Below are 26,632 nucleotides of genomic sequence, written 5' to 3'. Positions count from 1 at the left end.
GTATGAGACAAGTTTCATTCTCTTAAAAGCAAATAAGGAAAGAAATGGATTGACTGCCCTCATGTGGTGACATGCAGGCTGACAACCTGAAATTACAGACAAAAGAGGCTTTGTCAAAACATGCATTTTCCGATGAGACATTATTGGTGACATTAGAAAGGAATGCAAATGTTGATTAACAACTTCTGCATTTCCTGAAAACTTTGTCTGGTATGTACTGGCACTGCCTCTCTTCTTATTTCCCTGTTTCTAAAATGGATTTGCAAGAACCCTTCCCCAAAGGTGAGATATTGATGTAGTTGATGTAGAGACAGTTTCTATTTTTGTTCCGAGAACTCCAGGGAGATATGAAAAGGCGGGCCTTAGTCTAAAGCAATTGCTTCTTTTTCATCCTAACTAACAATGAGGTAGCGGGGGAAATGCTGTATCTCTGGAACTCAGAGATGGGAACACGTGACAGTTTGATTATGCTCTCCAACACTGATCAAGTAGGACACGTTTTAGAAAAAAAAATCTCTAATAGATTGGAACAGAAAGTCTTGCAAAGAGGCATTTCCTTGGCTGCACTAGCTAACCTTCTGCTAAGTCTTCAAGAAAAGCTGTTCAGAGCAAAGCTGGTGAAGAGGCTACAAATCTGTATTTTCAGGCCTTGGGAAAGGACAATAGTTTCTGTGCTAACAATCACTTCCCTATTATTAATAACTTTCTGCCCCAGTAAGTGCTCTGGCCTTTGTGTAGTATTTAATGTTTTATGTTTCAGCAAAGGTTTAGCACATGTATTGAGTTTGGCTTCATTTGCATTATTATATTAGCCCTTGCTCTGCAAACATGAAGCATTCCTCAATGCTTCTAACCATATACCGGTATATTTCCTACCTTTTTCACTCTACTGCATGGGTGTCAAAATTTGCAAAAAAAAAAGTCTTATTTTAACCTTAATCAAATAAATCAATTTCACATTCTTCCCTTTTATTTCTAATAGTTTTAATCTTTAATTCAATCAAATATGGTCATAGGTTTTTATTTTTCTTCCGTTCTTCTTTATCCCATCACATAGATTTATTCAAGGCTTTAACAAGCCTTTTTTGTAGATTCAATAAAAATACTTTCTGAATCACTGAAACTTCTTCCAATGATTTGGAAAAGAACGCTCTACTGCATGGGTGTCAAACTCGCCACATCATATGACAGGTAGCGACGTATTGCATTGACAGAGCTGGGGTGGGGGTGGCCTCCGTATGATGCAACTGGCCCGCTGGCCGGCAGTTTGACACCCCTGCTCTACTGGATATACAAAAGAAACCAGTTAAATTTTTAAAAGTTTTAAAAATTAAAAGGAAAATACAAATGCTGCATTTGCTGACTCTTTTATCATGGAGATGTTTTCAGTTTGCCATGCCTCCCCTGAAACATCCCAGATATCATCAGTATGTTGATAAAATCCAAGTACAGGTGGCTCTCACTTAACCTACCATAATTTGGATTGGCAACTCCATTGCTAAGTGACACAGCTCTTTATTGAAACTTCATGTGACCATGATGGACGTACAGCCTCACTTCCATTGAGATTGTTAACCAATTCACCTGTGATCATTAAGTGCAATGTAATGTGACTGTTTGGACCATAAGAAAGGCTGAGCGACAAAGAATGGAGGCCTTTGAACTATGGTGCTGGAGAAGACTCCTGCGAGTCCCTTGGACTGCAAGGCGTTCAACCCGGTCAGTCCTAGAAGAGATCAATCCTGACTGCTCTTTAGAAGGCCAGATCCTGAAGTTGAAACTCAAGTACTTTGGCCACCTAATGAGAAGGAAGGACTCACTGGAGAAGAGCCTGATGCTGGGAAAAATCGAGGGCAATAGAAGAAGGGGACGACAGAGAATGAGGTGGCTGGATGGAGTCACTGAAGCAGTAGGCGTGAACTTAAATGGACTCCAGAAGATGGTAGAGGACAGGAAGGCCTGGAGGAACATTGTCCATGGAGTCGCAATGGGTCAGACACGACTTCGCAATTAACAACAAATGTGATTGTGGCTTTCTGCTGGCTTGCCCATTGATTTTGCTTGTCGGAAGCTGGCTGTGAATCATATGACAGTGGGATGCTACAACCATCATAAATAAACACCAGTTGCAAAGCACCTGAATCATGATCACAGGATCATGGAGATGTTGCAATGGCCTTAAGTTCAAGCACCAGTCATACGTTTACTTTTTAGTGCCATTCTAAGTCTGAATGGTCACTGAACAGGACAGTCATCAACCAAGGACCACCTGTATATAAAGTATGCCTGTTGAAATGCCTGGACACTGCAGGTCTGGAGATTTCCCATCTTTACTTCTGAATGGGGTTGCACTTTCTTACTCAAGTATACAACTTGGAGATTTTCTTGGAATCTTGGCTCCAGCTAGAAGAACACAGGGCTCTCCTTGAAGATGGCTCAGAGTCTTCAACTAGGCCAGAATATAGTGGCAAAAGCAGTAATAGACTTTCCTGATAGACTTTCCTACATGGCCCTTTGCTAGACTTGCTATCCAGGTTGCCGGTACTGTATGCTTCTGGTATGATTCAAAGTGCTATACATAACACAGGACCTAGATATTTATAGGACTTCTGTAGTTTCTGTCTGTCTGGTATGATTTGGCAGAATGGGTACACTCTGAGTCCCGTCAATTAAAGAGTGCCAAATTTTGGGATCCAAGAAGCACGTCTTGTCTGTAGCAGCATTTGCCCTCTGGGATGAGGTCCCCCAGATGATTACTACAGTTCTCACCCTGATGATGTTGCAGAAAACCCAACTATTTCCCCAGGCCTTGGGGTAGGGTGTATGGGACTCCCCCGTCTGTGATTTTATGTTTGCTTGGTTGTTTCAATTGCCATCTCATTATTTTGTAGATACTGTTGAATCATTCTGGTTATTTTTATATTTCTGTTGCTTTATGTTATTGCAGTGTTGTAAGCCATCCAGAGTTTGTTAGAGGTGGGCAGCATCCAAAATCAGAAAATAAATTATAAATAAATGTTCAGGTTTTGAAAATGGAGAAAAAGGCCACGCCAAACTCTGGAGCTCCAGCCTTGTACACTGTGTAGCTTTTGCTACAGTATTTGAACTGCACTGCAACATAATCAAAACAAAACTGGCTCAGTTGATAATTGTTTATGTGTTTGTTAGATTTCTATCTTGTCTTTCATTTAGACAGTTTTCACAAGATCTCATTTCACAACAATTCAGTAAGATAGATGGGCTGAAAAGTTACTCAATGAGATACACAAATTTCCTATATTAAGGGGAAGCTAATTGAAATCAGTTATTCAAGATGTAGTGTAACAAGTGTTGCTTTCCATACTTCACCTCAAAGACATGGTAAAGTTTTTTATGTTCTCACTTTCACAACAAACTTAAGTGAAACCTAGGTTACAGCAGGAAGATTCCACAAGATGCTGCTAGTGGAAGAAACAGAGATGAGTTTCAGGGGGAAATTGTCAATGCAAATTAGAGGAAAAACATATGGTATTATCTTGGGTGATGTGGGACAAAATTAGAGAATACAGAAAAAATGATTGGGCTATTCAGATTCAATGAATGACAATGATGAGCGATGAGTATCTGCCTAGAAGACATTCTAAAACATTGTTTTAAGAATTTATTCATATGTAAATATGGCAATGAGAGTAAAATAATTCTAAAAAAATTAATTTGGTTCTCTTTGATGATAGGGAGAGAGAATTAATGATGGATACATGGATGATGAACAGTTCTGAATGTAGGACAGACAATTTTTGATAGTGTCAAGAGTGGATCTTGGGAAGAAAAAGCTAGAAGTGAAAAAATTAGAGTGCAGATGGAATGATTTCAGGAAAGTCTAGTAAAAAATTAGAAGACAAAATATCTCAATAGACTGAATGGAAAATTGAGATAAAGAAAGAGGATGTGGAACAGAGTGAAAAGAATGTTACATATTGAATGGTGAACAAGTTTTAATGTTTCCTTTTCATTTCCAACATTTATCTATCCATCCATTAATTTATATACTGTATGTTCAGTAATTCTGATATCTTTTCTGTGTTTCGCATAATACTGAATATCCAAAAGGCTATAAGAGTATGGAAGGGAGGGAGGAAGAGAGGGAGAGCTCCCATTGCTCCTTCCATTCTTAAAAGTGGTGCTGCAAATGCACAAGGAAGGTGACTGCTGGCATTGGGGATAACACACTGTGGTGAGCATTTTGGCAATACAGAAGTATATACTTTTAGTTGAGGTTCTCCAGGCTTGAGGAGATCAGTATCAAAATGGACATCAAAATATTTACAGAACTTTACCTTGCATCCCAGTAAGGCTTCCTCCACATAGTGGTTCAGAACTGCAGATTACTTTGCAATTTTATAATCTGTGCAGAATTGGAATTCTATGGGGTTGTTTGATGATTGGATGCTATTTGGGAGGTATTGGTTGTTTGATGATTGGGAGTTAGTCTGTTGAATATGGTTCCAATCAGACGCCTGACTGGGTTGTGTATTGATTTTATCTAGTATCCATTATCTGGTAATGAATTATATCTATCACTTTGTTGATAGCTTCTTTCAGTGCCGGGCTTCCAGGAACTCTCTGGCTCTTCTGTTTGGCAAAGATAGACAAATGATGTCTGGGCTGAGATGGCAAGCAATTATGGCAAGCAGCAAGAAATGACTGTGCAGAATATGGAAGTTGGCAACACAAGAAGATGCCAAGGAATTGAAGAGATGCTATCCTAAAAATGCAGTGGGCAGACAGGACTTAAAGAGCCAGGGGTAGTATTGGTGCCAATAGCTGCAGTTTTCTGTTTTAACTATCTAACATAGCTAAAAGGCCATTGTAGAAAGAGCAATGAGTACTGTAGTAACACTGCCCAAAGCAGCAAGGCCAACAGGTGTAACTTCACTCCCAGAAAAAGAGAAGACACCAAAGGCCACAGAACAATAGGCTAGCAAAGCCCCAATCAGTAGTAAGAGCAGAAAGAGCATATCCTGCATAGCTACCAGCAGCTTGCAGCAATGCTAGCCAAGGAGAAGAGCCCCCCAGATCTGAGAGCTGTGAGAACATAGGGCTGCAACTTTAAGGAGGGGGGAGTGTTAAGGGGTACTTAAAGCTATCAAAAAGAGAATAGAAAAATACTCATAAAATTAAGTAAGTATAATAGCATGGTATATATCACTCATGGTATCAGCTAGTAAAATACTGATAAATTAAGAAAGTAACTATGGGAATAGAAATCTAGAATTAAAGAAGTAAATACAGAAATAATAGAAATATAATTGTAATGAAATATAGAATTATAGTATAATTAAGTGTATATGTAATGAGGTTAAGAAATGGAACTATAAGGATAAACAATTTTTAATTTCTAAAGAACAAACCTGACAATCCAGTTTCATAAGAAAACATTTACCATGTACTTAAGGAATAACAGCTATTTCTGTACAGCCATACCTTGATAGTATGGCTGTACAGTAACATACTCAGATACATCACCTTTCTATTTCATACTTCTCTTTCAATTAGGCCAATATATTATTACACACTCTAAATTATACCCATTTCATTCGCACATGCCTATTCAGAAATAAAAGAAGTTATATGGAAATAAATAACAAAATATGAGTATAGTAATTCCTTTTTTTAAGCATCTCCAAATCAGACATCGTTTCTTAGAAATACTTATTGAACGTTGCCAATGCTTTCAAAAAGTAGTTAGGGAAAATATTAGTGCAACAAGTAAAATTAAAGCATGTGCAAACATTTCTGCATCAGTTGCACACACACACACACACGCACACACACACATAAAGCTGCTATTATAATTACTGAGTTAAATTGGTTTAGACTGGCCCAAAAGCATTAGAGTGGCCAACCCTTCTTTCAAATAAAATCGTTTTCCAGATGCTTGAAAAGGTTCGAGTCTGTTCAGCTTCACACTTCTGCCCCGAACGAAGAGAAAAAGAACGCTCCGACTCCACTCCTCCATCGCTCTGCACAGAATTCAGTAAAGGAAGTTCGGCCTTAATAACATCTAAAATGGAACTTTCCCCCGTTCTTACAATTAAGGCGTTTTAGCTTGGAGATACGGGTGAGCTTTCATCAAAAAGCCCCCCAGAGGCAGAGCTGCCGTTACGAGGAAGGTGCAGCACCCCGTTCTGTGTCTCCCGGGGGGGATGAAAAAAGAGCAGCTCCTCGGGCGTAATGATCCGCCATTTGCGTAGTTCTCTGTTTTTTTCTCCCTCCCGCATGCGCAGGATTTGGTCTCGGAGGGGAGGCATCCGCGTGGGATGCGGGGCGTGGCTTCGTCTCTGGCCGGCAGCCGCTGTTGGCTGGTGGCCGCGCGCTTCCTTGGAGGGGAGGGGAGGGGAGGGGAGGGGGGGGAAGAGGAAGAGAGTCCGTGAGATGAGCCTGCGGGCCGAGCGGGAGCGTGGGCGCCATGGCTTCGCTGTTCCCGGCTCGAGGCGTAGGGAGAGCGGGCAGAGGCGACGACTTCAGCTCCGGAGAAGAGGAGAGGGCAGCTGCGGCCGTGATGGTGGCGGGCGGGCTGGGGGAGTCTCCAGGCCCCGCTTCCGATTCGGAGAGCCGCTCGTCCTCCCCGATAAACCTGACCGAGCAGTTCGAGAGGGCGGTGCAGCGCGTCCCGACGCTGGCGGCCGCGGCCGGCAAGGATCAGCTCCTCTACTTGTACGCGCGCTATAAGCAGGTGAGGCTGCCGCGCCGGGGTCCCGAGGCGCGAACTGCTTGGGATGCATCAAGGAAGGGGCCGCTGGGTCGGGGAGCTTCTGGGAAGCCTGCGAACGGGGGACGAGATCAGTCTCTCCCCCCCCCCCTTTTGGCCCCTTAAAAGGTACACTGCTTTTGAAGGTGGAGGTCCTATCTGACTCGAGGGCGGGCGAGGGTGGGAGTGGGGGGGCTACTGTGTGTGTGAGATATTGTGAGATCGGTCTTGGCTTAGAGCAGTGTTTCTCAACCTCGGCAACTTTAAGACGTGTGGACTTCAACTCCCAGAATTCCCCAGCCAGCTACGCTGGCTGGGGAATTCTGGGAGTTGAAGTCCACACGTCTTAAAGTTGCCGAGGTTGAGAAACAGTGGCTTAGAGGGAGTCCCTGCAATTATTTTGCAAGGCTTTTCGGAAGTGATTTGCCATTGCCTCCTTCCTAGGGGCCGAGAGGGAGGGGTCTGCTCAAGGTCATCCAGCTGGTTTCACGTCCAAGGGAGTTCTTCTCACGACCTAGCCCGATGCCTTAAACCGCGCACAAAACTGGTTTTCGCTCAAGTCTAAAAAGGTGTTGATAACTTCTCCGTGAATAGTACCGATAGCAGTCTGGCTCTACGGAGCCAGTGTTTACATTCTTAAAACACAAAAACCTGTTGTCACAACACAGGATTCTTCGTTTCTGTGTAATCAAATATGGGGAGCCCAAGATTGCTTGCAGAATGCAGGTGTCTGCTTAATTGTGACTTACTCAATATCTGTATGGCTTTGCACAAGTTAAGCTAATTTATGATTCAGTGTATTGAGCAAGCAAAACACCTAGATCTGGGAACCAAGAGTTTGAGTAGGAGGGGGTGGGAAACTGGATATGTATTTATTCAATGCCAGCATACTTATTTAATAAAGTTAGAGGCAAAAGAGAGTGAGGGTAGGGTCTTCTACAGCTCCCTAGAAAAAAAAATAATACACATCACATTTACAGAATTTTTATTGAACATAGCTAGAATGCAGAATTTTTCGAAAGGGCAAAATCTCATGCACAAGATTGCAAATAGTGTTCGAATGCCTTTGACAGTGGTTCAGCAGCAGGATAGTTTCTCTTGAAAGTCTCCGTCCTTAATAGAAACACATTACAGTACCTGCAAATAGTTTAGTAACCACATTGTCAAAACACCAGGAACATCTTGTTTGGCAACTGCATTGACAAACAACTAGGAACAACTGACTCATGAATTATTTATGATTGAAGTGTAGTTTTGCATCCCAAGGTTTGTGTACATCACTTGAAATGTTGCTTTAATTGGCTCCATTAATAAGATGTCAAGCTATAAACTATGGTTTATAAAACACAGTGGTTGATTTAGCACACCACTCCGCTTCAAATCACAAGCTCTGCTCAGTTTTGAGCATATGGTATATACATAAGCTTAAGGTATTAAAATGTGTTTAGAATCTATATACTTTGAAATCTTATCTTTCTTGAAATCTGGATGGCATTGTATTTTATCTATTAGCAAGTCACAATCCTCTCTCCCTCTCTATATGTTCAGAAGTAACTGGTAGCACTTAAAGTTAATTCAAATGATAGCCCTTCATTAATAATTCTGATTATTTATAATTCCATATACAATTGCTCAATCCTGTAAGCCTTAAACAGTTAAGACTGTTTTCCCCAATACTTGGGACAGAATGAATAGAGTTCCAAATTGGTGAATTAAATATATTAAATTAAATATATTACATGGATCAACAAATAATTTTTTTTAACTTGCCTTGGTGGTATGATTTTTTTTTGTATGCCACCCAGAATCTCATTGTTTGAGTTAGGCAGCCACATAAATGTTCTAAATGAAGAAACAAATTCTCAGAGGCTGAAGAGGACAGTTTTTATAGATGCTCTTACTGGTATACATTGCTCAAGACATTTTTCAGTATTTCATTTCCAACAAAGTGCAAACAATTTCAGTAGAAACTGTAATACCGTATTAAATCTTGGTTATGCCATTTCATCATGAGTAAATTATCAGTTGGTACTGAAATTATGAAATACTTTTTATGTACACATTTGTCAATCTCAGAGGAGCATTCTAAACATACATGCCTTGTTCATATAGAATCTGCCTGTCTGGAGAGAACCTACTGAAGGTTTCTCCTCTTTGAGCCATGGTGGCGCAGTGGTTAGAATGCAGTACTGCAGGCTAATTCTGCTGACTGCCAGCTGCCAGCAGTTTGATCTTGATCTGCTCAAGGTTGACTCAGCCTTCCGTCCTTCTGAGGTCAATAAAATGAGGACCCAGATTGTTGAGGGCAATATGCTGACTCTGTAAACCGCTTAGAGAGGGCTGTAAAGCCTAAGTGCTATTGCTATTCTATTGCTACTATGAAGTTTAAGTGATATAGACCAGGCAACAAACAGACTCAGTTCCTTCTTTATATATTATGTTTTATATATTTTGATGGATGGGGTCTAATCCACAGTGAGAAGCTTAAATTTCAAAAAACTCTGTGTAGCTCTTCAGATTCCACAATCTCAAAAGAAACTCTGATTTCATTATCACGGACTCTATCTATTTGGTACAAGGTTCAGACTATCTATTTGGTACAAGGCCCAGACTGGATATAGACAAATCTATCTGAGACAAAACTCTCAGACTACTACAGATATTATATTTTGCTCATTTCCTCAAAAAGAGCCTGGGGACCCCGAGCAGGGCTGCTGGGTTGGGTGTAATAAATATGGGGGGAAATATCATTTTGTCATTTATGTCACAAACCCTCTGTCTGGTACCTAGTATTCAAATGTATGAGGTTGCTATTAATATAAAAGAAAAGTTCTACAATTAAGATTTAGCTTCTGCTCATGTGAAACTTTATGCAGTCATCTTCAACAAGTAACCAGTGATGATTCTAAGCTATTTAGAACACTTATCAGTATTGTGATATTGTGACTAGATCTCTCTCAGTACAATCTGAGAGAAAAATTAACCTTCTAGAAAACCAAAACAATGGAAGAGTTCTTTTTTATTAAGCTAGGAAAAAAATATAATGATCATTGGACTCCTAGCAAGCAAAGCTAAGAGTCCTGATATTGTATTAACATGGATCTTATATAGGTTACACCAAATTCTAAGAATAGAATTCTTTATTGGCCAGTGTAGTTGGACTCACAAGGAATTTGCCTCTGGTGTATAAGCTCTCAGTATACATACAAGTAATAGTGATATTCGTGATTATAAACAACATGAAAATACATTCATCATAAATCATAAAATACATTTCATCATAAATCATAAGATGCAACACTTAGTGATAGTCATAGAGTACTGTCTAAGCCAGTGATGGCGAACCTTTTAGAGACCGAGTGCCCAAACTGCTACCCAAAACCCACTTATTTATTGCCGGGTGCTAGGTGGGCGTGGCCTACTGGGTGGGCGTGGCTGCGGTGGTCATGGCAGACTGGGTGGGTGTGGCCAAGGTGGGCGTGATCACCTAAATGTTGCTCGTGGAGAGGGACGCCTGTGGGGGCAGGGTTGGGGGAGATCCAGGGGGTCTCTGGCAGGTGGGGTGATATGGGCAGAGGGCTCGTCCTGCGGGGTGAGGCAAGGCAGGGTGGGGGTGCCATTATCTCAAGGCAAGGCAGGGGCTGGGGCAGCTGTTGCCTGACACCATTGGCCCCCGCACACAGAGGCCAGTGAGCGCATGGGGGTCGACAGTGTCCGTCAGCAGCCACAGCCTGCTGGCCCCTTGACCAGTGCACTCTGGGGCTCCGCAGCCCACCACCAGCAGTTCAGAGAAGTGCCCACAGAGAGGGCTCTGAGTGCTGCCTCTGGCACGCGTGCCATAGGTTTGCTACCACAGGTCTAGGATACTAAAAAACAATATAAATTGTAAGATACAAGCAACAAAGTTATAGTCATAAGAAGATAAGAAGATAGGTAATAGGAAAGATGAGGAGAATAATACAGCTTTATTAAGTAGTTTGACGTTGTTGTAGGAATTAGTTGTTAAGCAGAGTGACGGCATGGGGGAAAAAACTGTCCTTATGTCTAGTCGTTCTGGTGTGTAGTGCCTTATAGCGTCATCTTGAGGGAAGAAGTTGAAATAGCTTATGTCCAGGATGTGAGGGGGTCTGTAGATATTTTTATAGCCCTCTTTCTTGCTCGGGCAGCATACATGTCCTCAGTGGAAGGCAGGCTGGTAGCAATTGTTTTTTCTTTAGCTTTGCCTCCTCAGTCTAAGACTTCACTGATTTAATTGTTGGTTTTGTGGTTTTAAGCCTTTGTCTATAAACAGGTACAAGGTGAATCATATAGTGATCAGAGTGTCCCACAGCTGCTCGTGGTAAAGACAGATAAACATTAAAGCATAGGCTAATTGGATTATTAGTTCACAATCATCTAAATAAGGAACTAGGGCACGGGTTCTTAAATCTTTTACCATCACACCTCTCTTTAGTGTAATTTTAATGTAACACATCTCCCCCAAAAACCCAAACACCAAAATGAACATTGACAACAATACAGTGAAACTTTGTTTTTTATTTTTTATGTCTTTATTAAAAAATACTTTGCCCCTTGTCCACCACCAGGTTTCTCACTTGAAAGTAGTATTTTGGGAAAGGTGGATTTACAGTATCGTAACAAAATACAACTAAAAGGTTCTTCCCCTGAACTCTGCCTGCACCTTTCCAAGGCAGATACACCTCACAGTTTGGGAAACCCTGAAAAAAATTGTAGGTGGGATTGCCCACTTGTCCAGAAGCAAGAGATCACCACACTGACAAAGACATGGATACCAAGTAAATTACTTTTTCTCGGTACTATGACAATGTGACTCTTCTCATTATCTTCCGTATGAGTTTATTATCTTCCCTTTGAGTAAATCAGAATAGCTTGAGGACATCTGGCCTAGGTATCAAAGCTTCCTTTAAATACAGGGAGGATGTTAAATAATAAAGTATTTTGGTCTTGTCAGTGTTATGAAGATGTGTAAAGCAATTTGACCTTGCTTATACACGAGGTAGGAATAACACTATGTTGCAAATTAAGCAATTATATATGGGGCTGTCAACTATCACAGCATTCTGAGTTCTAACTTATTTGGTATATACTTTTAGATACACCCAGTTTTGTTATATAATACTTAGCAGTTTAGAACCTTATGCGTCTTCTGTGCATAGATTCATTAAAGCAAAGGTCCCCAACCTTTTGGGCTCCAGGGACCAGTTCCATGGAGAGAGATTTTTCTGCAGACCGAAGTGCGTGCTGCCTGCATCTCACGGATGTTTGTGCCGACTGGTTGCAGGCATGCCGTGGCCCGAAACTGGTCCATGGACCGGGGATTGGGGACCCCTGCATTAAAGGAACTTTGGTGTTCATAGGCAGGATCTTGCTGAGTAGAAAAAAATGGGGAGTAGCTTTGTTTTCATCATCATCATGTCCACTGCGAATTTCCAGACATCTGATAAAAGCAGTGATGGACTTTATGGACTTGTTTTAAATTTTTTAAAGCAATTCTTAGGTTGTTAGTGCAAAAGAAAAACCTTATTTTTGTTGTTAGATGGGTCATGTCAACTATCATAACAATATTTATTGGTTTAACTTTCAACAGGTACTCTAATGTTATCCCCATACTGTTTTTCCTTAGGTCAAATGTGGTCGCTGCAACATTCCCAAACCTGGATTTTTTGATTTTGAAGGCAAGCAGAAATGGTATGTGAAATTAGCTAATGGTTTCTCAATACTTCTGACTTCTTAAATTTTTAAAATTTCCCTCACCTGGAAAATATCCCATCCTATGCTAGCCATATAAATGTGATGTTTTACCTCTATCCATATTAATAGATGGCAGGAAGAATATAAGACATTGATTCATTGTCTATGTAATGGCAAAGGGTAATAACAAGTAGATGAGAGAAGCTAATCCTGAAGATTAATCATGGCAAGATACATTAGATGTGCCAACCATTCAACTAGTCTGCTGATTCTTTCAAAACCCTGACTGAATAGGAAGAGTAGCATCCTTGAACAGCTGTTGCAATGTTTGCCCTGGTTGTTTTTTCAGAGAAGATGTCAAGAGAATGAGAACCAGGTTGCATTTTATGACCCAAAACTTGGGTCAGATAGTGGAACCGGTCCCCGTGATAACTTTAAATTTTGCAGCACCAGCTTGATTGATCCACAGTGACTCTAAGTTCTAAGTGTTACTATTGTCAATTGGAGAAACAGAAGGTTGAAGGGTTGAAGACCAGCAGATCAGAAGGTTGGACTTCCTGGGGGAAAAATAGCCTCATTGGGAACCAAAAACAACTAGCTGAGCTCAGAAAGGACTGGCTTCTGGGAGTATTATAAGGCAGTGTCACAGACAGTTACTAAAAAGATTTTTTGTGTTTGCAAACTGAATATAACACAAACATCACAACCTACCCCAAGGATAGCCGATGTTTCAGAGTCTGTCAGCAGGCTACACCAGCCATTTGGAATAACTTTAGTGCGCCAGCCAACCGTGCCCAGACAAAATACAAAGACTCATTACCAAAAGACAAAACTGGGTAATAACATGCAAAGACTGAATGTCAGTACATAGGACAAAGAAGCAGTATAAAGCAAAACGTATCCATGAATACCAAACAGCAGTCAAAAGACACATTTACTATCCATAATCGAGGGCATAGCTTCAATTAGGAAACTCATTTTAAAGTGAATCAGACTGGAAAATGCAAGAGAACTCTTAGAAACGTGGCATGATCAAAAGACTTATAATCTTACATCCTATCTATTAATTTATAAAATATATATACGGTATACAAAGTCTGCCTTTCATTATAACTCGATAGATACAGGTAGTCCTCAACTGATAGCTGTTCATTCAGCAACTACTCAACCTCAGCCTGAAGTTAACAGCTGTTGCAGTGCCCTTGCACTCATTTGATCAAAATTTGGCAGCACACATGCCCTTACCAACTGCGAATATGCTGCAACTCCTCCCTACCCTCCCTGTCTCTCCCCCCCATCTCAGCCATTCTCTTAGCCAACCAATACATGCAGAGCTGTTACAGTCCTGGAGATCTTAGCCTGTTCCCTGGCTATTTTTCTCTGCCCACCTAGCACAGGTGGCCCAGGCCTTCTCCCTCCCCCACTATGCCTGGCTCCACCTAACTTTTTTTCTGCAACTTCAAAACAATCAGCTTCACTAGCTTCCTGGGCAGAAAAGAGCTTTTCTAGCCTTCAGAATGATCACCTTCACCAGTAAGGTGAGGAGGGAACCTGAAGGGGTGGCGAGAAGGCCCAGGTCTCCCAGGCATGGTGGGGTGGAGAGAGAATTCAGACCTCCTGCCCTACAACAGGCTTCCGCATGTCTGTGGGCACCATTTCCACCCCTGAGACCTCCCCACACAATTGCTCAACGACCCCCCATGTGATTGCTTAATGAGCACAACTGGGAGAGTTGGGATTGTGGTTAATGAGCAAAGCAATTATGTGGGTATCTCACTTAACGGCAATCCCAATTATGATAAGTTGAGGACTACCAGTAACTTCTACCCACAGAACTCCTTCACCCTACCATAAATATAATTTATTAGAAAAATTACAGTAATTCAGAATTTAGTTCATTTCATAGAAACAGTAGTTTTAATTAGCATGTCTCTATTTTGCTTACTAATATTTATTAAATGCAATCTTTAATATATTTGATCAGTGAGCTCTGTGATTGCCTAAAGTATGATCAATAGTAAAGTAAAGGTGTTTTCATATTGAAATATTCTGATTGCTATCCAGAATTACATTTTGTGTCTACTGTAAAAGCAACCTTTAAAAAAAAAAAAAAAAAAAAAAAGAGGCTCCAATTATATTGGCAGTTCATCTCTGCGATTCAACCAAGCTATTTTCTTCTGAATTGAAAGAAAAACTAAAAATATTTGCTTTTCATTGGAAAACAGTGACTTTGTACTATATTTTTATATCAGTAGTTCTTTCATTAAACTATGTTAGAGTGTAATTTGAGAGTTCATTGGGGAGGAGAGGAAGCTACTTTTAGGAAACATTCAAAATAATTTTGAGGGTCTGTGCATCTGACTAATAGTGTTTATCACAAGACCGGCTTAGATTGACAGCATGTTACTATTTAGATCTGCCTAGATTTTATATGCATATATGAGTAGTGTAGTGTATAAAACTGAGCTAGGGTAATAAATTGGATATAGAAATATATACTGTATATGTTAACTTCTATTAAATAATGGTTCTTCCGTGTATGTCTTAGGGAAGCTTGGAAAGCATTGGGTGACACAAGTCTTGAGCAGGCAATGCGAGAGTACATTGATGCTGTGAAAAAATTGGACCCTACATGGAATCCACAGGTATGTCAAACAAATTACAGATGTCAGTGTTGAGCAATCTGTAGCTTCCAGAGGATGTTGGACTACATCTCCTATTATTCCTTACTGTTAGGCATGTTGGATATAAGTCCAATGACATCAAAAAAGCATCCTTCACTTGATGTATATGAATAAACCTATGGGAGCTTCTTAGTTTTGTAAGTCAGTGCACATTGTGATATTTTAAAGAAATGAATTACTTCTTTAAAATATATACGGTAATTTTAGGTTGCTATTGTTTCTTTGGAGTATTATGCTTTGTTAATACACATCAAACCAGCTAGTCCGGATGTGTGTATATAATGTATGTTTTTACTTGTGGTTTTTACTTGTGTGTAGTGTGCACTGTGGACAGCACTTAATTTCGTTGTGAGATACACAATGACAATAAAGATTATTCTATTCCATTCTATTCTATTCTATTCTATTGCCAGAATATACTGTGATTTATCAAGAATTCACTGAATGGTTTATTTTTGTTACCTTAAAAACCGAAAGGGGTTTTATTGCACCTAGAAGATCGCAATATACACATTTTTGTTTGACAGATTGCAGCTTGAGAATTCTTGGTCTCATAATCGCTTGCTTAAGGCTAGCTGAAGATTTATAGCCTTGAAAATTAGGCAGTTTAAGAAGTGCAGTGTTAACTAGTTCTGATGAATAATTTCTTGGAGGAATATTTTTATTTAGGGGTTGAATTTTAAAAGTTTCATCAGCCATATATGTTCAAGAAAATTTGCAAGCAACAGTTTGTATTTTTCTGTCAGTTTATTAATGATCATCATATTAGACACGTTTAAGAAAAAATACCCTAAGTTCTCCGCATTTGTTCTAATTTGTATTATGTATATTAATATTGGTTGGAGACACTGGGGTTCCTTCAGGTACAGTGCTCAACCCCAGCCTTTTCCTTCCATCCTGCTAGAATTGAGGAGACCCTGCCTTGTTTGATTGTAGAGGGAGATGCTAACCTACTGTCTTAAGACCATATATTTTGTCCATCTTAAGATTTTCTAACAATTATAGCAATATTATATTGTATATAAAATTGATAATTTTATATCTCTCCCTATTCAAATTGAATGTGCAGAACCCTTCAAAGCATTTGACTTAAAATCTGCAAACAGGTGTGATTTCTTTTTGATTCATCTCTCTTCATTTCTTAATTAAGAGATCAAAGACCTTCAGTTTGGAGAAGGTATGTTTGTTACAGATATAATATAGGAAGTCTCTCCTGAAAGAGGTAGAGGAAGTGTAATTATGCATAACTTCTTTCACCAGCAGGAAAAAAGCCCAGAATATTATTTCAAGTTCCTTTCCATCTGCCCAAAGAATTCTCTCCTTCTCCTGCCTTTGGAAAAGTAAATAATAATAGAATAGGAAAGTGGTGGCTGAGGACATATTTGAATATTGGGGAACAGTGTAATATAATTTGTACCATTTTGTTGTAATTTGGGCAATATGTTTGCATATTAACTTGTTCCAAGAAATTTGGAAAACTAAAGTCTGCAATATATTTAATCATCCTATTAAATTATTAGTTGTTGCAAATTAAACTGCTATTAGCTAGCCTAATATTCCTTTGTGACATTTTCTTCAGTTACAGATGAAATAGTTTGAAAATGGTATGTGTCTTAAGATTTATAGTTCAGTGTTGACAGCCGTGAAGGTAGCTAATGGAACTTGGTAACCACAGGCTTTTAAATGATTTCTTAGAAAATTTTTCAACACACTTTATTGAAGCTAGTCCATGCGGTTGCCACAAGAGGGAGCTCTGATCCTAATAGTGAACTAAAGTTAATTTATAGGGTAATATGGTGGCTTTTTCATAGCAAAGTACTAAATCAGGCTGCTGAAAGGTTATGTGGCCAACTAAATTATATAAATGGATATTACTTCCTTTCTTTTATTCATCTTTCTTATTGAGGATATAATTGCTCTTTTAATCAGACCAAAAATCTTCCTAGTTCAGAGTCTGATTTCTAAAGCACCTAGACATCTAGAAGCTCATAAAAAAGGTATGAAAATTGTATCCTTTCCTTATGTAACCTCAGATTTGGATTTAAAGCAAATACACATTGTTTCATCACTCCTTCATGTTTTTTATTGTAGTGCCTTACTTTAGAGCTTTTAGAGACAACTCCTAGAAATTTAATATAAATAAGTTTAAATGCTTAGGGAACAAATATATGACGTTCTGCTTGCATATAAGGTGAGGAGAATACGGAATGTGGCTTCTGTGCTCCTAAAAAAGCATGCTCCAAAAATAACAAAGTGTTCACCAAAGCTTACCAACATGAAATAGGTCTAAATCAGGGGTGTCAAACTGCCGGTCGGATGCGTCATGGCGAAACTGTGCCCACCCCATTGCCAGCAATGGAAAAAATCTGGTCTAGATGCATATATTTGTTCTCGGAAAATATTTCCTTTATAAAATGCCCTCCAGGGGGCAGTACTAACCAACCACTGTTGGAAAGTGTTAAGAACTAATGTCTCTTACCAGTGAAATGTTTAGATTTGGCAGATAAATCATTTCATAATTTGCTTGCACTTCAGATGTGATACAGAAAAATATATTTTATCATCCGGATGATTTTCTTCATGAAAACATTGGTAAAATTGTTGCATTTTATAGCAGTGTAACTTATAAACATGGTCGCAGAGCACAGGGGTTCTCAAATATTTTTGTCTCGACCCCTTTACATTCTTAAATGATCGAACACCCTGAAAAGTTATGGTTTATGTAGACTATGTCGATATTTACTGTATTAGAAATTAAAACTGAGCACAGTAATTTTAAAATATTTCTTTGACTCCATGTAACATCTGAAAGGGGCTCCAGACCACATTTTTAAGAACCGCTAGCAAGTAGAATGGACTCAGTTTATTCACAGGGTTTCCCAACTAAATTCCTCGTCGAAAATTTCATATCATTTCAACATCTTTGCTGCCTTAATAACCTTAAAAGTAACTTTACTAGCACATACTGTGTTGTCATCATGAAATCAACAGTTCTTTACCTTTACAAAGAAAATAATTTCTATCTTATAAAATAATATAACATATTATTTAAAAAATACTATAGCATATTACAGGTAATCCTCAACTTAGAACCATTCATTTAGTGGCTGTTGGAAGTTACAGCACCACGGGAAAAGGTGGCCTATGACCAGTTTTCACGCTTCAGACTATTGCAGGGTCACGTGATCAAAATTCAGGTGCTTGGCAACTGGCATGCATTTATGAGAGTTGCATTATCCCAGGTCATGTGATCACTATTTGTAACCTTCCCAGCCAGTTTTTGATAAGCAAAGTCAGGTTCGCTTAACGACTGCATGATTCGCTTAACAACTGCTTTGCTTAAATTGGAAAAAAGGTCACAAAATGGAGCAAAACCTCACTTAACAACTGTCTTGTTTAGCAGTGGAAATTTTGGGCTCCATTGTGGTCATAAGTTGAACACTAACTGTAAACCATAATCAACCCAGTTTAACTAAATTGATAATTATGGAAAATAAACTCACTTTTATTGCCAGTTGCAGTATTCCGCAGCCACATGACTACAATTTATAATATATTTTTTTGCCAGTTTTTTGCCAGTTTGCAGGAAAATAAGCCTATAGATTACACTGATTTGTGGCATTCGCTTAACGTCTTAACGTGTTCACATAATGATCACTGCAAAAAAGTCCTCATGTCCAGTTATGTGGCCACTGTGACTTACAACTTACACTGGAAATTCTGAGTTCCGTTAACAATTGTAACTACTTGTTAAGCATTTACTGTACAACATAATGTTTTAACAGAGATCTTATTTCTATGGTTTTGGTATAAAATAAAAGAAGTTGAATGAAATGTAGGATCTCTAAATTTAACTGGAAAGTTAACATTAATGAGAGATCACTGTAAGCGAAATCAGACTTCAGGTCTCTCTTTACCTTGAGTATGCACACTACAGTAGATGATGCATTATTAATTTGCCTAGTTAGTAGTCAGGAAAACATGATTAGTTTGAAAGTTCAAAGGAAAATTAAGTCTTGACCTAATTTATTTGTAGCATTACATCCTTGCTTTCCTTTTTCATTTTGCTAACATAAATTAATAGAATAGAATAGAATAGAATAGAATAGAATAGAATAGAATAGAATAGAATAGAGCTTGAAGGGACCTTGGAGGTCTTCTAGTCCAGCCCCCTGTTCGAGCAGGAGAATATATTATATTAATTATATGTCTTTCATAAACAGAGATTCATAAATTATTGAAGTTTTCAGGAAGCACAATTTCATTGTGGTATGAAAGATATATATTAAAATAAACTTTGTATAATTATATGTTCTTTGCGGAAACCTCGGCTCAGGAGTTTCTTTTGGCTCTTTTAAATTCCTGAGTAACGCTGGGACAATTGTGAGGCTAAGTGGAAAACCTTACACTTTTATTTTGAAAAAATTGCAAGTGTAGGTTGATTGTTGTTGGTTTTATAAATTTATTTTTTCTTTGATTTTATGTCTCTTTAAATTTATTGTTTCTGCTTTATTTATGATGTGGCCATTTTGATTTTAGCAATGGATTGAAATACAATACTGTCATATGGGCTCCTGGAATTTGAAAGTGATTTGAAATTATAATTTTAAAAATGTATATAGACTAGGACTTATCTGGAAGTTCATGTTTTCTTTTCATTAGTTACCAAACTTTAAGATTTTTTTCTCTTGAATCTCTTTTCACGTTATAGGCTTTTTTTTTATTATAGCAAGCAATTCAGGCTTTAAGGCTTAAAAAACCCCAACTAATTACTTTCTGAATCAGTTTGAAAGTCATATTCCAAAAATGCTGTATCACTTTTTGAACTGATTTTTTTTCAGGGAGTGTCCTCTTAAATGGAAATATTCAATGCGTTTTCCTGTAGTGTTTGGTTGTTCTGAGATAGGAAAACCATAAATTATGATTTGTCATGTAAGCATTTGTGTGATAATAGACTATACAATACGTCAGTGGACAAAATAATTCATCTTGTATCTACTTGAAAGGATGCCTCAGTCATTTTTGAGGCATTGTAAGGACTAATTCAATCTGGGCATTCCATACGGCCAAATTAGAAATTAGTCAGGGATGTAGGCCTGAATAGGCCACTTGGATAGGCTTCTATGGTGTAGTAATTTGAGATCACATTTTTAACATAACATTTGGTTTTTGTAGGTTAAGTTATTTTACTTGTCAAGAAGAGATTCACTGCTCTTACATATTTGGTGATGCAGCTACTTTCCTTGCCTTTCCTTTGGTTATAGTATGATTATCTTGGTTCATTATTTTAAGAACTGGGAAAAATTGCCCAAAAGCAAGTAAAAAAAATCTCAAGATCATGGCTCGGGTGGCATCCATCCACATCTTATTTGCCGTTGCATTTTTAATTAATTAATTAATTAATATGTGATAGGTGGCTGCTTTTAGCACTGTGAAATCATTGCAATTAAAGATGGAGAGTGTACTGTGGCTTACCTGCTATGTATGATGCAAGATGACATGAATAATGTTCATGAAAGATTTTAAAATAACAGGATAACTTTAGATACCAGAGTGGATAATAATCGATAGTTTTTTTAAAAAAATAAAAAATAAAAAAATGGATTTTTTTAAATTTAAATCAGATTTTTTTATCAAATTTATTTTAATAAAAAAAAATTGAGTAAAAATTTATCTAAATATAGTTTTTTATTTAAGATACATTAATAATTTAGTTTATTCAGTATGAAATGGAGCTTAGTTATGTAGCATGAGGCTGTATATTGTGCAATATTTAATTTTTTGGTAAACTCATTCAATGAATCCAAGTTCTGCAAGCTGCATTGCACTGCATTGATGCATTCACACAATTTCACAGTAACCATGAGATAAATCATAAAACGAAGTTCAAGAATATTCCTTTATCCCATTGTTTTGCAAATCTATGTACACTACAAACTGTATGATTGTTTGAAGAGAAATGCATCTGTACCAGGCTCTAAGTGTTTTAATTAAATAAGAATTTGAGAAGTGTGATTAACCTATTAATCTAAAATTGGTTCTGATATCCCTGTTTTACTAACCTGACAGCTTATTATTCTAAATAGGAAACCTTCATTTTGTTTGCAAATAATAATATTAAAGATTCTAACTACCAGCAAGAATGAGTCTTTACATTTAAAGAGCACCTGTCATTTCAGATCCATCATGGCAGCGCCTGTTAGCGAGCATCCACTCACCTGCTGCCTGCCACGTCCCTCACCTTGTTGCATCACTGCCACATCACCAGCCATCCCATTAAAGTGAATGGGACTGTCGATGAGTCAACAGCTGGTCAGAGGAGGAGCCGCTGCGGGACAGAGATGACAGTTGCTCTTTAAAAATTATGATTTAAATCGAGTTGATTTAAATCAAGCCTTGTTACTAGTGATTTAAATCAGGATTTAAATTGTGATTTAAATTGACTTGATTTAAATCAAAACCACCCTGTTAGATACAATTTTAAACAAAATGGCAACACAGAGAATCACATATAGAATCACATGGAAAAGGAATAATTTTATGACACAAGTTGAGGTGTTTATTTCAATTAGTAGATCCAAGTGGGGTGTAGTCTGGAGTCCAACTAACTGGGCCAAAAGCCAATTGGGTGCCTGTTTGTTGGCATATGTTCTCTAGTTGTTGACATCTTGTTCTGTCATCTGGACCAAAGTTCACTGGCTCCTGCAGAGCTGATTGCCACCATTTAATTTAATTTAAGCAGAAAAAGGCAGATGGAAGTGTGTCTAAAAAAATCAAACAAATTCCTGAAGTTCCATTGATAATTACCACCATTCTATTGTTGCTCCTTGCTTTCTGGAGCTACGCAAGAGAGACAGCTCAGAGTTTTCTTTTTTCATCTATGAGCTCCTATTTATTGATGTCTACCTTGCCTTCTCCTTGTAAATGAAGAGTTTATTTGGGGTGGGGGGGACCAGAACGCAGTTTTACTGGGATTCAGCAAAAGCAAAAAGTTGGTGGAGATTTTTTTTTCCCTGCAAGCGTCTGGTCTAGGAGTAGGTGAAGGCTATATAAGGAAGATTACTGCAGTAGAAATGGCTACTTCCCCCTTCTGCTGTGCTTCTAATTAATGTAATCCTGTTGGTAGCTGCCAAGGATATGAGATAGGGAATACTGTAGATAGCTTCTTAAAAGCAGCTACTGCTCATAATAGCTCAGCTGCCCATTCAAAATATCTGTGTATGTACACACACACACACACACACACACCCCTATTAAACGGTCTTTGACATGTCTGAGATCAGGGTTCTTGAAAAGGTGAAACCCACAATCTTTGGCCTTGGAGAAAGATGACAAAAGGCCTGGCCTAAATAATTTTTTCCTCACTGGTAGGTCTTATTTTTGCTCACACAGAATAATTAGTTATTAAAATAAATGTTTGTGTTTTAAATTGAATGCCTGCGGGCTTGTGCAGAGACTGCTTACCCCAAGGGTTTGTAAGAGTCATAAAAGAGCCAAGGTTGCCTACCCCTGATCTAGATCCTCGTCAGTTAGGATTCAAACCTGGTCATGAGACACAAATGGCATTGGTTGCTTTTGTGGATGGCCTTGGTCAGTATCTTAATGAGGGAAACACACCTCTATTGGTTTTCTTAATACTGTGGTTCTTAAACCTATTTCAAATTGCCTTCCAATATGTTCCAGGGATCTGTTCAGATGCTAACCACATGTAATCCTAGACTAGGACTGGAATATCGGTCATTGTGCAAAGATTAAGCATTAAGCAAGATGCCACGTAACCAGTTCACTGAATAACCGCAACTGACTCCCAGTTGCAGTTGTTAAGTGATCTTGTGGCTTGTTAAGCGAATGGAGTCCCAGTTAAGGAACATAGAGATGCTGTGTGCAAGATGAGAGTGTGCTACACTATTGCAAAACTGCAGCCACTCCAACCCAGCCTTGTAGTATGACACTTGGTGATGGCAGTGCCAGGGCTGGGCCTGAAGTGGAAGCTCAGGGGCTTCGGCAGCCTCAGCCAGGGAGACGAGGAAAAGAGATGCTGCCTAAGTAACAATCAGGCAAGAGAGACAGGAACTCCCACTGGTTTAACAGTCAGAGGAAGAAACTTGGAAAGGACCTGCCCCAGTGGCTCAATCAGTTAAAAGTGACAGTAATACACTTTGTACTTTCAGACTTGCAAGATTCTGTGAATGTAGCTTTACAATAAAGTAGATTTAGTCCATGTAATTATGTTATCTGGTTTACTCAGGAGAGTGATATCAAGGTTGTAGCAACTCAACCCTCCACATAGCTCTTGGCTTACGACCATTCATTCAGTGACTGTTTGAACTTATGATGGTGTTGAAGAAATTGACTTATGACTGGGGCACTTCAGCTCCTCCCGTCTGTCTATCTCTCTCTCCCTCTCTGCCCTTTAGGACACCCTTCCACATTGCTTTGCAAGATAGCAAACAGCCACACAACTGTGTGGCTTTGGAATTGTTTGCCACACCCCAGGAAGCCTAAGCTACTCCAGAAAGCGTCAGATTCTTGGCAAACACTTCCTCCACACAGCTCCCCAGCAATGGCAAGCCCCAGCAAGCATTCATCTTCACTCCCAGTCCCCCGCAGCAGCCTTTCACCTTTTGCACCCAGCTGCCACAGCTGAAGCAGAAGTGCCTCGCTACCTTTGCAGTCAGATACCACTTCTGTGATGAACATTTTCTTCATGTGGCTCCCTGAGCTTTTGGAACGGTGTGCTGTCTTTGGAAAACGGTCTGCTTCGATGCTGCAGCTTGATACTGCACCACTGGAGCAGGCTGGGGAGCCACATGTAGGAAATGTTTGTTGGAGAAGCTTTGTGGCTCTGGGATTGCTTGCCACCCTGCAAGTGCAGGGCAGCCTAAAGGGCATAGTTGGGGGGGGGAGGTAGGTGGGGGGAATTGAAGTGCCCCTACATTTGTCAAGTTTGAGTATTGGTTCAATAACTTTATTTGGAGGAACAGACTCCATCATACAATTTCTAGCATTCTACTTCTGTATTACTACTTAGCTAACAATCCCAGAATGAGAATTTATTTCTCCTTTGTTGGTTTGTTTGTATGTCAGGATGGCAGCAGTTACTTGAATCACTTCCTTGTCCATATAGAACCTGAATCAACTTCCTTTCATATGGCAGCCTAAGTATATTGTAAGCTTAATTATACACTCCCTGTCTGGATTCAAGGATCCTGCTGCTGAGTTGTTGAAGTATGAATGTGTGTGTGTTATATTAAGTCAGAAAGACAAGCTAGGGATTCAGAGTTGTTGACAAATGAGTAGAAGAAAATTAGTGTGACTGCTGATGACTGGCTACACTAACCCCTGCAGTTTTCTTGGCAGTATTTTACATTTCCAAAACCAGAAGTGGCTCAAGGTCACCCAACTGGCAATGTGCCTAGGACAAGACTAGAATTCACAGTCTCCCAGTTTGTAGCCTGATACCTTAACCACATTATAAATTAAATTAATAAATTCCTTCTAGTGTATCAGCCATCCTGCTGAGCAGCACAATCTTTACTTGATCTAAACTTGACCTAATCTTCGGACTGATGTTGGAAACCACTCCCTTATTGGTGTGAGGTGACTACAGCATTTATGCTTAGGAGTTTATGGCTTGTTCCAATTAATCTTGGACCTGACACATGCAGGTTAACACATTTTGTGCCAGGATCAGATCACTTCTTGGCCTAAATGAGCATGCATGGCAATTGTTTTTCCTCCATTTATTTAGTTCTCTTAATATTAATTAGAGCCACTGTAAAGAAACATAGCTTTAGCTCATAGAAGAGATTGCAAGTATAAAATTAATCAAGATTTTGGTTAATAGATGATTTTCTATTTTTAAAAAACTTCCAAATTAAAACTCTTGATCCTTCACTTGTCCATGAAGCCCAAAGCATTGTTTAAAGCTGCATATTTTTGACATATTGTACAAAATGAACTTTGTGACTGAATTTTAGTAGTTTTTTTCATTAGAATCACAGAAAGAAATATAATAAGCAGAACATATTTTTTTAAAAAATTGTTTAGATGCAAGCTGACATCATGTTCTGAAAAATGTCAAGATGCATTTAAATGAAGACAAATTTTATGAAGAAAACCTAATAGTGTCTGGTGAGGATAATATTTCAGGCATTTAGAATATGCTGGTGTGCTGCTCAACTAAAAGCAAAAACATTTTATTTGCTGTCATTACACGCCTCATTTGCTATTCTGCCAAGGGCGCACCCTGTATTGTTACGTCCTCTGCTTTCCATTATTAAAGGTAGTAATTTTGGGATCATTTGAATACTGAGGTGGAGTTTCCTCTCTTTTAACATTCCTGGCATTGGTTTTAACTAGTAAACAAGAGATAACAATTAATTTACACATAATTAACCAATTTTAGTTCTGAAATGCAATTATGATTGTCAAACACAATTGGTGTTTAGCTGAGTTTGCTTCCTCAGGAGGAAGTAAGCCCCCAACAGAGATAGAAAAGAAACAGCAATATTTTTCTGAAACATCAGTTTTTATAATAATTTTATTGAGTTTTAAAAAGATAAAGATAAAAAAAAACCTAATACAGAGAAATATAAAAAAAACAAAATGTAAAAGGTTCAGAGGGGGAAAGAAAAGGGAAAAAATAGAAAAGAAAGAAAAAATATAGACAAACTTCTTCCTTCAACAAGAAAAGTACAAACATTTTCAATAACTGGACAACTGTAATATTTCAGCCAATGACCTCTTCATCCCATATCTCATGCTTTACATTTTTGGAAACATTTTTTAATGAGAATTTTCCTCTAAATCCATACCATATGTATATTTACATTCAGTAAACTTTCTACAAGGACTCTTCTGCTATTTGTTATCAGAATTGTAATAATATGCATGGCGCTCCAAAGTAAAACCAGCAGTAGGTCTGAAAGAGGGACAGGTAGTGGGAAGAGTCTGAACTGTTATATAGAGGAAGAACTAATTTTGGAGAGTACAGTTGCCCTTTAAGAAAAGTAGTATTCGCAATAACATGAATGTGCTTTGTTAGAAGAAATATTTATTTTGGATATTTGGGGTGTTTTACCAAATCCTCTTCATCTTGTATCAGTGTATCCACTTTGTATTGTGGCCTTCCACCAAGCCGGTAGCTGAAATTTCAGGTGGCTCCCATTTTTAGGACATTTGGGAAGCTGTTGGAAACCTGGTTGTTCTCCCAGGCCTTAGAATATAGTGGTTGTGAAGCTCCTTTTAGTTATGCTAAATTATGTTCGTCTATATGGTTAGCGTGTATTGCTCCTCCAATTGGCCAGATTCTTTTTTTCAGTCTTTGATCAGCTGGGTTACCACAAAATTGAATAAAATAAGAAAGAAAGAAATGCAAAATGAGGCTCTTGATTGCCGAATAATATCTCTGATTCAGAGCATTCCTATACAACATAGTTTTGTGTGGAAGTATATCTAAGGCTTTTTTAAAATTAAAAGTTAATTACTTACAATTGCATTTCAA

At 38.7% G+C, this 26,632-nt stretch overlaps 1 protein-coding gene across 2 annotated transcripts in view; it reads left to right on the top strand.

Annotated features, from left to right (window-relative positions):
* Positions 1-6,448: 6,448 nt before the first annotated feature.
* Positions 6,449-26,632, top strand: part of ACBD6 (acyl-CoA binding domain containing 6) — a 116,410-nt gene continuing 96,226 nt past the window's right edge. Inside the window, exons 1-3 of one of the 2 annotated variants that reach the window (XM_015811271.2) lie at positions 6,449-6,715; positions 12,375-12,439; positions 14,991-15,087. In XM_015811271.2, the coding sequence (XP_015666757.2) occupies positions 6,449-6,715; positions 12,375-12,439; positions 14,991-15,087 (429 nt within the window). The remainder of the gene's footprint in view (positions 6,716-12,374; positions 12,440-14,990; positions 15,088-26,632) is intronic. The other variant, XM_015811272.2, reaches the window with a different exon arrangement.

This window comes from Protobothrops mucrosquamatus, unplaced genomic scaffold (genome assembly GCF_001527695.2).
Source record: "Protobothrops mucrosquamatus isolate PMUCROS unplaced genomic scaffold, P.Mucros_1.0 scaffold35, whole genome shotgun sequence".
Classification (NCBI taxonomy): Eukaryota; Metazoa; Chordata; class Lepidosauria; order Squamata; family Viperidae; genus Protobothrops; species Protobothrops mucrosquamatus.
This window is presented reverse-complemented; position numbering and strand designations above follow the sequence as displayed.